Raw genomic sequence first — 12423 nt, forward strand, 5'->3', positions numbered from 1 at the left:
AAGAACTTGATCACAGGAACATACAGCAGCAATACATTTGATATTGAGAGAACAACATGGGAAAAATAGATACAGTGGTGTGAAAAAGTGTTTGCCCCCTTCCTGATTTCTTATTTTTTTGCATGTTTGTCACACTGAAATGTTTCAGATCAAACAAATTTAAATATTAGTCAAAGACAACACAAAATGCAGTTTTTAAATGAAGGTTTTTATTATTAAGGGAGAAAACAAATCCAAACCTACATGGCCCTGTGTGAAAAAGTGGTTGCCCCCTAAACCTAATAACTGGTTGGGCCACCCTTAGCAGCAACAACTGCAATCAAGCGTTTGCGATAACTTGCAATGAGTCTCTTACAGCTCTGTGGAGGAATTTTGGCCCACTCATATTTGCAGAATTGTTGTAATTCAGCCACATTGGAGGGTTTTCGAGCATGAGCCACCTTTTTAAGGTCATGCCACAGCATCTCAATAGGATTCAGGTCAGGACTTTGACTAGGCCACTCCAAAGTCTTCATTTTGTTTTTCTTCAGCCATTCAGATGTGGACTTGCTGGTGTGTTTTCGATCATTGTCCTGCTGCAGAACCCAAGTTAATTTCCGCTTGAGGTCACAAACAGATGGCCGGACATTCTCCTTCAGGATTTTTTGGTAGACAGCAGAATTCATGGTTCCATTTATCACAGCAAGTCTTCCAGGTCCCGAAGCAGCAAAACAGCCCCAGACCATCACACTACCACCACCATATTTTACTGTTGGTATGATGTTCTTTTTCTGAAAAGCGGTGTTACTTTTACGCCAGATGTAATGGGACACACACCTTCCAAAAAGTTCAACTTTTGTCTCGTCAGAGTATTTTCCCAAAAGTCTTGGGGATCATCAAGATGTTTTCTGGCAAAATTGAGACGAGCCTTAATGTTCTTTTTGCTCAGCAGTGGTTTTCGTCTTGGAACTCTGCCATGCAGGCCATTTTTGCCCAGTCTCTTTCTTATGGTGGAGTCATGAACACTGACCTTAACTGAGGCAATTGAGGCCTGCAGTTCTTTGGATGTTGTTGTGGGGTCTTTTGTGACCTCTTGGATGAGTCGTCGCTGCGCTCTTGGGGTAATTTTGGTTGGCCAGCCACTCCTGGGAAGGTTCACCACTGTTCCATGTTTTCGCCATTTGTGGATAATGGCTCTCACTGTGGTTCGCTGGAGTCCCAAAGCTTTAGAAATGGCTTTATAACCTTTTCCAGACTGATAGATTTCAATTACTTTCTTTCTCATTTGTTCCTGAATTTCTTTAGATCTCGGCATGATGTCTAGCTTTTGAGGATCATTTGGTCTACTTCACTTTGTCAGGCAGGTCCTATTTAAGTGATTTCTTGATTGAGAACAGGTGTGGCAGTAATCAGGCCTGGGTGTGGCTAGAGAAATTTAACTCAGGTTTGATAAACCACAGTTAAGTTATGTTTTAACAGGGGGGGCAATCACTTTTTCACACAGGGCCATGTAGGTTTGGATTTTTTTTCTCCCTTAATAATAAAAACCTTCATTTAAAAACTGCTTTTTGTGTTTACTTGTGTTGTCTTTGAATAATATTTAAATTTGTTTGATGATCTGAAACATTTAAGTGTGACAAGTGTGCAAAAAAATAAGAAATCAGGAAGGGGGCAAACACTTTTTCACACCACTGTAACTAAATCCCATTTGAAGAGCAGTCCTTCAACCGTGGTCCTGGAGAGCCACAGGGACTCCTACCTTTTGCCTTCACCAGCCAATATGAACACAAGTAACTAGGTATGACGAGGTACTTATGTGATCAGCAACTTTAATAGATCAATTAAGTAACAATGAAAACCAGCACACCCTGTGGCTCTTCAGAACCAGGGCTGTAGACCTCTACTTCCGTTACAGCTTTAAGTTTACCATATCTGGACAGCACATATGCTGTTTGCTCAGATACTATAATTTAGACAAGGTTGCAGTTATCATTATCATTATTATTATTATTATTATTATTATTATTATAGATACAGGCCTCAGCAGGGTCTTCAATCTTGGCAGTCCCACTGAGGCCATGGGAGGTGGGCAGAGCTTCTCAGAGTGAGTGGGTGGTGATCGCGGCCCAGCTTGCCCCTCCCAGCCTGATGTGAGTATGCTCCGCCCCTGTTTCCATGGGAGCAGAGGCCCCTCCCTGCAGCAGGGAGCAAGGAGAGGACGACGCAGAGGTCCCACTGCTGCGCACCACCTGGCCCTGGATACAGCCCACACTGCCTCCTGCTGGCCCGGAGGAGTTGACGTTGCAGTTGCTCATAGCCCACAAGCAAGGATACTGGCTATAAAGACGGGAGGGTTAGGAGGGGTGAGGCGAGAGAGGAGGGTACCATGTTTAATACCTGCATTTGAATCAGTTTCACAAATTATTTAAAGGGCGTATTTATTGATCTTTCTTAGTTTTCCCCCTTAGTTTTCACAGTCTGGAATTCCAGCAGGGGTCAGCAGTGTGCAGTGAGGAACTGTAAGCTTCCCTGGGCACACTAAAGCCAAGCCTGCGGCGGAACAATGGCACTGTCTGGATTTGGAACCTGTTCTAGTGCATGGGGCCCATTAATGCACCAGAACAGTGCCTCATCACCATGAGCCACTCAGCATCTCTGAGGAGGTTACTTAACCACTTTTTTCTGTTCATTTGTTTGAAAACTGCTTTGAATATAATGAATGAAAAATACTTCAGAAATTGTAGTCATTGATTATCATGATTATTACTGATCACAACAATAATGATAATAATCATGCTTATGACAATGACAAAATCTACAGTAATTATAATTATTATTTGAATTATTACAACTGTAGCAGTACAATTATTAAAGGCCCATACACACATTTTTCTGCTTTTCATATCATCCAGGAGTTTTCAATTTGTGTTCCATACTGATTAAATTAAAACAATTACAATTTTGGTAGAAATATGCATATCTTTTTAAGCAATTGTAAACAATTTCCCAATTTCCCAAGAGCAATTTCGGATGAAATTGCTCAATTTTTATCACAGAGAGCTGAGCACTGGAGGGGGAGTGGGAAAGGGAATTTGGCTCCAGGGATGGGGTTTGGGACGTTTTGTGGACATTTTAGATACTGAAACCAGGAAGAGAACACTGATACATGTGGGCCTTTAATAAGGTATTTAATGATGTTATTAGTTCCCTCACTCTGCCCACTGACCTGTTGCTTGCTGGAGAGGGGGAGGGGGCAGAGACGGGCAGCATGCCGGGGTGTGCTGAGGGGGACAGGGGGGTCCAGCTCTCAGGTGCAGTGAACACTGGTAGCCCACCTGGACTGCTGGACCCTATGGACAATGAAGATAAACAAAGTCTATATATCTCACTCTAACAGAGCGAGAGGGACACAAGGGAAGGTGACAGAGAAAGAGAGAGGCAGAGAGCAAGAGACACAAGGGAAGGTGAGGGAGAAAGAGAGAGATAGAGAGCAAGTGATAAAAGGGAGGGAGGGATAGAGAACTGAGAAGACAAGCTGAAATCAAATTTCAATGTCCTCAATATCCTTTAGCCAATTCTTCATAACCATATGGACATGTCTTAAAATATATATTCCCAAAAAATTGTAAAATTGGAATACCAAAGTTTTTTCCATTCACATGCTGGAAAACAATATTTGAGATTTGACATCATCGTGTACCAGTGGGCTTGTATTTAGATCAAATGTCTGTCAATATTCCATTCCCCTCCAATCAATGTCCTTTCACACAGCGGTGCGTATCCTCCCCCCCAGAGCCATAGGCTACAGCTCCGCTTCCCCCTGCTCATTTAACATCAGTCAAATCAACTCCCCGCCCTCCAAAGATTCCCCCTGAAAGATCTGTTTCACTCGGATATACATCATATCGCAGAAGCTAGTGCTGCTCTAACTTCTGTTTCAGCTTGTCCTTAAAATACACAGCAGTGTAGACTTCCCCTCCCATTATCCTGTGCATCCAGCCCCATGGAGGGTCACCTGGGCTGTGGTTACGGTGGTGGATGTACGAAGGGGGGTAAGGCGTGTGACGATGACCGCGCAGGGGAGGGTAGCGGTCGTATCCGTGAGGGGGGGTGAGGGGCAGGCCCCCGCCGTACGGGTAGTTTCCACCGCCGGAGGAACAGAGGGTGTCTGAATTTGAGATCAGCCAACCACCTACTGACAGAAAAACACAGAATTAAACAGACAAGTTGAGCAACGTATGGTTCGGATTCCACACCAAACCGTGGTGCCCCATCCATACACTGGCCCTGGGCCTTAACAGGATGAGCCATAGACCAGGTCAAGAAAGTATATGAGTACAATGCCTTTCATATGCAGAAGAAAAGACATAAGGGGACTTAAACATGAGCTAAAAATCACCAGAGAAGACACCCAGCAACTGGTGATGTACATGAATCGCAGATTTCAAACAGTCATTGCATGCAAAGGATATGCAACAAAACACTAATACTAAATAGTACTTTCATTTAAAAAACATTGCTATGTCCAAAATATTATGGTGCCCTGACATTTCATTACAAATCTCAAATTGTGGAGTACAGAGGCAAATAAATAAAATATGGATCTTTGTCCAAAACATTATGGAGGGCACTGTACTTAGCACTGTTAGTACTCACAATGAGATATACCAAGGTGTTGGTTCTCGGACTGAGCATCTAGAAGATTCTTTGGATGGTTCCTGTGGAGACAGGCATACATTGCAATGTTTCAGTTATGGAAGATTCATGAACATGTTCAATCTGAGGGCAATTCATTTACTATTGCAAGCTTGCTTCTAAAGACAGTCTAGCTGAGCTTGCCATAAGATCAACTGGAAGCAATTTGACACATTCCAAATTGAACCGGACTGCTCAATGAAATGTTTGACGGAACGTAGATGACCCAGATTGACTGCACAACGAGGTGCCATTCACAGAGCACGCTGTTGGTGAAATCCTGGGTGTCTTGCACTAACAAGGTAATGATAATAATTGGGGCTCGTATTATCGTGTGCCCGTGAAGCAGGTATTACAGAACATGTTGAGCACTCTTCCAGTCCTCTGTTAGCGTTTCATCTTGCACTCTGGCTGTCGGCACTTTCCCACACTTCACACAACCTCACCAATGAGCTTCTTAACAATGCAGTCAACTTCAAATGTTCTGTAATTGGCCACATCAACACTGATGCTCGCGCACTCACAGCTGCCGGCCCATCATAAGATCATCGGTGGTGTGACTTTTCACGCTGCATGAGACAGCACCCCCATAATCCAGCAAAACTGCAGAGAGCTAAAGAATATGATTGGTCCACCAATGATGCATCTCTATATCTTCATTATATGTTTTTATGTATTTAACCTTTATTTAACCAGGTAGACATTTCGACATAACATCTATTTGTCAAGGGAGACCTGGCCAGGACATCAACTTTACAGGACATAGCAATATAAAAAAAAATATATATATATATATATATATATATATATATATATATATATATATATATATATATATATATATCAAATTGACGCATATTATACAATACAATAACCAGAGACAGGCCTCATTGAAACAGTTGCATTTTTCAACAACAGTATTTAGTACAACGATTTTGAACATATTTAGTGGAATGAAAGCTTCAATTCTCACAAGATTTTGGAGAGTGTTCCATGGCCAAGGTGCAAAGTAAGAAAATTCCAATTATATGACAGTTGAAATTAATTTGAGCACTGAAATTGCAAATTGCACTAATGTAAAAATACAAGACAGTTGCTATTTAACCTGAGGCATTACTGGTGTTACACTCCCTTGCATTGGAGTCCTTGCATGCCTATGGCTGGCTCCCGCAGGTTAATTAAGTAATTGGCAGCAATTTTTACCAGGCAAAAATGCCAGAAAACTGCATTTTTAGGAGATACACTTAAGAAAAAAAGAACACTTTTTACTATTTTAAACCCGTGTGTGTTTTATGGTTAAGCAAAGTGTTTTGTTGTAGGTTTCACTTCTATGATGGTTTTTTTTCTAAGTTGGCAGACAGTCAAGCAGTTTTTTAGATTGTTTAGGTCAGAGTAGGGAAGCCTACTTGCAGAATACTCACTCCTTTTTGTTTTCTTGCAAATTGGGGATCGACATTTTGTGAGTCTTATGTTGGAAGTAGTTTAAGTGGCCTGTGTTTTGTGCTTGGATGATTCTGTCAACTTACAGTGTAGTGTAATGTAGTTTTTTTTTAATTAATTTGAAACAGAATCTTTTTTGTATTGCGATTTTGACTTCTGTTTGGTGGCATTTGTTTTGGGTTACAGTCCATTGTGGTTCCCCATGGTATATGGGAGAGGTTGGAGAGGTAACACTGGTTATACTGGACTCAAGGAAGTCATAATTGCTTGTTATAAGCTGTCAGAAAAATAAATTAAGGTAATTAGTTGGAACAAAAACCAGCTCGCAGGGCTGGAGTTACAACCTTTACCCAAGGGTGCCCTGGTTAAGTGACTGCATCTTAAACACAGAGCATACAGTACAGTACAAAACAACCATTGCCAAAAGCCCCAACACCGTCATATTGTTTCCTTACCTTTCTTTAGCATCCAAGAATGCCTTTGCAAACGGGTTATACTTTATCTTCAGGGCAGTGATCTAAGAGAGAAATAAAAATATTTTACTTTTTTATTCATCTTTTGACTTGAGAATAAGGAAAAGGGTGAGTACTGTCGCAGAACAAATCAGTTAAACATCATGAGTAGAGCACTATACAGCACACTTGATTTTAATTATTTAAATTTACAAAAAGTGCTCTGCTGTATACAGAACAAAGGCGGTCCTGCACAGGCCAACCCTTTTTTGGCCAAAATACAGGATGCCAGGGTTAATATGAGACTGTTGGCAACCCCCCCCCCCCCCCCCCAAAACCCAGGCTAACCTCTTCGTTCTGATAGGCCGTGACCGCGATGAATTGCGTGTCCGTGAAAGAGATGTTGGTTACCATCCGGTGGTTTCCCCCGACGCGCACAATGTGGATCTGCGGCTCGTATTTGTGCAGGGAGTTCAACATGATCTGTCACAGGAAGGACAGAGCAAATGTCAGTCTGCAGGAGGGGTGCACAGCAAGGGCCGATCCGCTTCAGGGTTTTGTGCCAACTTCTGCTCTTAATTATTTCATTAGCTGAATAATGTCTTGACATTTCTATATGCTACAGCTGCAGACTGCAAGTGTGTCCTAAACATTTTACTGTGCTCAAGTACAGGAGTGAACCAACATCATTTCTAGAGCTGTCAGAAAAATAAATGAAGGCAACTGGTTTGGACAAAAACCAGCTTGCAGATCAGCCCTCCAGGGCTAGAGTTGTGCTGCCCTGGTCTGCAGTCTCAGGGTTCTTTCTGATTTTAAGTTTTTGCAAGATTTAGTCACACTATGAATGATGATGTAGGGGATAAGAAGAGAATGTAGCAATGGACATTTCATAGTACTCACACTGTGCATTTTACAGTTAATATGTTTTACCCCAGAAGGGGGCTATAGAGACTGTGAGCTGTCAAGCCTGTCTCTTTTAACAATTATAAAATCCCCAGGAAAAAAAACAACAAACAAACTGTTTTTCATTCTAATTGAGGGCTTTACTTCACCTTTCACATTGAAATGACTGAAAAGGACCACTATCCATCAGCATGGATGTTAGCAGTTTTTTTTTTTCTGTGGATTTGTTTTTTTTTTTGCCTATTGCTTTTTTCCCCTGAACATCTAAGGACTGAGGGCTAAATTGACTTTCATATAAAAAAAACAGGTAATTACCATAATGTGCAACTAACCACTGCAATTATTTCATTTAGGACTGGTTCTCACTCGTGGTCCTGTACGTTGCCAACGGGGGCATTTAAATGCCAAAGAAAGGGAGCAGAGGCGGAGGGTGGTGGTGGGGGGGGGGGGGGGTTAGTGGCAGTGGTACCAAAAAATACCAACAATAATTTAGCTCTGAAGCCATACTTGAATGAAGCACACAGGTCCGTTCTCGTGGCCCCTGAAAGCCAGGATAACCACCTGAAGTACAGCTCTCTCTTTTTTAACAGCAGGAAGTCCATTAAATCCCAAAAGTGGCAATTAAGAGCTGTTTATTCCTGTTTACATGCGGTCTCTGGGGAACAAAGGGTCTCCATAGGTAAAGTGGCCTGAGAGGTTCCCATTAATTGTATAAATGCACACTTGATATTTCTCCACGACAGAAACAGTGATTAGAGGGCAGCCAAGGCTTCTAAAAGCTTCTACTACTCTTAGTTTTTCCAAGAACCTGCCGTCTAGAGGAGCAACAAAGGTATCCCAAAATGTGCATTTCTTCTTTACTCTTCTGAGCTGACAAACACAAGGATATTACAAAGTAAACTGCCATTAGAGTACAGGTAATTCTGTTTATAATCTGCATGCATATTAGAGATCCGCTTATAGGCTATTTGGTTTTCTACGTGCCTTCCAGATGAACTTCCTCAACGCGAATATGAGTTTGGATCGCACAAATTCTGAAACTGTTCAGACATGGTTTACGAGGGAGGAACTATGCCACAAGTTTAAGAATTCTACATTTCATTAGACCACCTCCTTATGGAGGGAAAAAGACAGAAAAAGAGAAACAGAAGTATGGGCGAAGAGAAAGAGCAGTAAACGGAGAGCGAGATGATGATACAGTAAATACATGGAAATAGGGGCTGTTTGAGGCACCTGTCCTCCTCCGTTCAGTTTGTTGGTGAGCTTGACTTTGCTGAAGGACACGGGAGCTTTCATCCAGTGCGCCCCAAAGTTTGGGGAATCTGGGTGAATGTAGACGCAGCTGTGGCTGTGGGGCTCAGGCTTGCCGGCCGGTACCCACTCCCCGTTGACATACTTCCAGCGGTGGCCATCAGCAGGGGCGAAGTCCAACAGGAAAGAGTACATGGCGTTAGGGTCCAGGCCGGAGACATTGACCTTCAGGACCGGGAACATTCTCCTGTTGGGGTTGAACGGAAGAAATCTTTATTGTCATCCCTGTCATGATGAAGGCTGTGTGCCAGTTTTACAATAAATGAAGTTTCAATATAACAGAAAATGTACATATTAATTGCTAATGCTGCTATACTCCTAGCATCTTGGTAGCTGAGTAAAATGGCAGCAGAGCTCTTATTCTTATGCATAATTCTCCTATTGACAACAATCCACGATGACGGGTAAATTCAGCAGGAAATCACTTCCCTGAATCCATACACAATCCTCACAATGAAAGCCTACTATAATGCTGTGCTTTTGTTTAGTTTTTTGATGAAAACAAGTCTGAAGTGGGACAGCTCAGGAACATGTAAATGGATAGAAACCTTACAGCCCACCTGATGTACTGACCAGCTGTTGAATGATGGTCAAGCTGCCTGTAGTGTTATTTTGTAATCACAAAAATAGCACACCTCTGTCAAAACAAGGCCATTAAAACTAATTGACTTTACCTCTGCTCTAAACCTTCTCTCATAAAAAGGCCAAACTAATAATGTATATACAGTGCTGTGAAAAAGTTCCCCCTTCCTGATTTCCTGTATTATTGCATTTATTTCTCACACTTAATGGTTTAATATTATGTAACTTGCATAAACAAAATGCAAATTTTTTCATTTATTTAATGAAAAGAGTTATCAAATTCCCATATTAACTTAACTTAAAACTTAAGCAGGAGTAACTGCAACCAAAGCGTTTCTGATAAATTGGTATATTTTTATAGGAATTTCCTATACACAGATATATCAGCCTGTGTAGAAATGTTTGCCCACTCTTCTTTGCAGTTTTATTTGGACATGTGCATAGGTTTCCCAGCATGAGCTGCTCATTTCAGGACCATTTCAATTGGATTCAAGTCAGGACTTTGACTTGGCCACTCCAAAACTTTAATTTTGTTTATTTTCAGTCATTGAGATGTGGACTTGCTTTTATGCTTTGGATCATTGTTTTAATTATTGTTCACACAACCCACTTAAGCTTCAGCTTCAGGTCATGGATGGATGACCGGACATTCTCCTTAAGAATTTTCTGATACAGAGCAGAATTCATGGTTCCTTTAGTAATGGCCAGGTCCTGAAGCAGCAAAGCATCCCCACACCATCACACTACCACTATGTTTGACTGTTATGGTATGATTTTCTAACTGTGAAAAGCTGTATTTGCTTTACATCAGACAGAAAGTTCCACTTTTGAATCATCTGGTCATAGAACATTATCTGAAAAATGTGGGGATCATCCAGGTGCTTTTCTGATAACGTGAGACAAACTGCGTTTGCTTTGGGTTTCTGCCTTGCTATTCCTTCCTCCATGAATACCATTTTGCCAAATCTCTTTCTTATTTTGGGGTTATGAACACTGAACTCAGCTGAACCTAGAGAGACCTGCAGTTCTTCTGATGTTCTACTGGAATCGCTTCAAACTTCCTGAATTAGTTATTAGTGTGCCCTTGCAATGACTTTTTCATAGGGGTAATATGGTTGTTTTAGATATTTTTTTTCATTAAATGTGTTTTATGTTTACTCAGTTTTCCTTTAACTATTATTCCATTTTTGTCTAAAGATCTGAAACCATTCGGTGTGACAAATATGCAATAATAGAAGAAATCAGGAAGGGGGCAAATACTTTTTCATGGTGCTGTATAAATATATATAATCCAATAGCAAAGCTATTTAAACTTACATTTGATCACTCATGGGAAGTAATGTTTATTCTTAATTAATTATTTTAAGTTATTTTAATTTTGCAAGAATACATTTTACATTTTAGTGATACTGGGAAAATAACACGATTTCAGTTAAACTTCACATAAACAAAAACAAGACTATCCAATTATCCGTTTAACGTATCATTATTTCAATGAGTTTACCACAAAGGTATACAAAATACAAACATTTAACATCCTCTCCTTCCTGAAAAACTGATCTCAATGGTGTGCACATTTTTTATATCCCAGTATTATGATAACATGTATATAAAAGTTTTTTTTAATTGTATTTCTTAATGCATCACCGTGGATTTTAACTGGTTGTTCTCATAGAAAGTATGCATTCTGCATATCCCAAAGATATTGATAAATTAAATAGCAACATTACGCAGGTAATACAATGATTTTGGAATCCAGTAACATTTGTTTTGGGGTCAATAAATTCCAAAACCAATAATGTAATGATTAGCCTATATCCATAAATGCACAATATACATTTCAATCATTCAAATATCACAATCAGGGAGGCTTTATGGGACTTTTTGTAACATGGATAATTTTTAATATATAAATGATCCATACATATAACACAGTATATCTTTACATTTCTTCTGAGAAAACGAAACGATAAAAACTTTTTTTACTATTGCAGTATTTTTTAATAATGTCAACATACAATTGTATACCAAATGTAGAAAAAAATAACGACCATAACTCAAAACGTTTCATTGTCATATACTGAATGTAAATTCTGATTAGGCTATACTCCGCTATTCAACTATAGTTTCTAGAATATAACTCATTACCCATTTTTTCGCGCATCTCAATTAACAGTAGGCTATAGGCTGTTATTTTTGCGTAAATGTTTTAGAAATGAAAGTAGGCCTGCTGTGTTTATGTGTATGTGTGCGCGTGGTTCCTTTAGACGTGTTGAATGAATTAATAAATGTGGTTGAAATGCATGTATGCAATCAGCCAAATATAGCCAATTAAATTTAACCTATATTGCACTAGCCGAGCCAAGTACTCACCTGCCGTTTTTGGTGACGATCATTTCATTGGTGACCTGCTTAAATTTCCTCCAGAGCTCAGACTCCTCTAGGCTCACTTTCAGCTGTTTCTCCGTGGGATCACCCTTTTCCCGACCGGCCTGCAACTCACTCTCAACAACGCTGAGCAACCGCGAGATGCAGCAATCGGTACTGCCGCTGCCTTGCTCACGCGAATCTTCTTCGCCACCCGCATCGCTCAAACTGCCCTCCACCTTCATCGAGGGACTAACTAACTTCAAAATACTATCGTGCAAAAGTAAGTAAATCGAACAATCACGGGCACACAAAACAATTTCAATCAAAACTTTTTTTAAGCCATCTCATTCCGTCGCAAAACTGTCTGGAGTGACATAATTTCAAACTATGTATATATTTGTATATATATGTATATATATTTTTTATGTAGAATATAATATCGGCCTTCGTAATAAATTTTACCGATGCATGCAATGAATAAAGGCTAACCCCGCCGGTCCCTTCACGAAATGTTATGAAAATGGAAAGCCTCTAAAAACATCACAATTCTCAGTAAGAGTCAATGTGCCGGTCACGTGGCCGAGAGCTGATTGATCGTTGACGTATTTAATTAACTGAACTTGCCTCTAGACTACGTACATACCAAGCTTTTACTTTTCTTTCGTCTAACCACATCAAGCTATGCCCCTCC

General features: G+C 40.4%; 1 protein-coding gene across 1 annotated transcript; it reads right to left on the reverse strand.

Moving 5' to 3' along the window:
- Positions 1-2078: 2078 nt before the first annotated feature.
- tbx19 (T-box transcription factor 19) lies at positions 2079-11974 on the reverse strand. Its single transcript, XM_061233951.1, has 8 exons — positions 11736-11974; positions 8703-8967; positions 6915-7049; positions 6570-6631; positions 4636-4697; positions 3995-4174; positions 3206-3329; positions 2079-2316 (listed from the first exon to the last, which is right to left on the reverse strand). The coding sequence occupies exons 1-8, from the start codon at positions 11972-11974 to the stop codon at positions 2079-2081; spliced, it is 1305 nt and encodes a 434-aa protein (XP_061089935.1).
- Between the last annotated feature and the right edge of the window lie 449 nt (positions 11975-12423).

The sequence above is a fragment of the Conger conger genome, chromosome 3 (assembly GCF_963514075.1).
Source record: "Conger conger chromosome 3, fConCon1.1, whole genome shotgun sequence".
Lineage (NCBI taxonomy): Eukaryota > Metazoa > Chordata > Actinopteri > Anguilliformes > Congridae > Conger > Conger conger.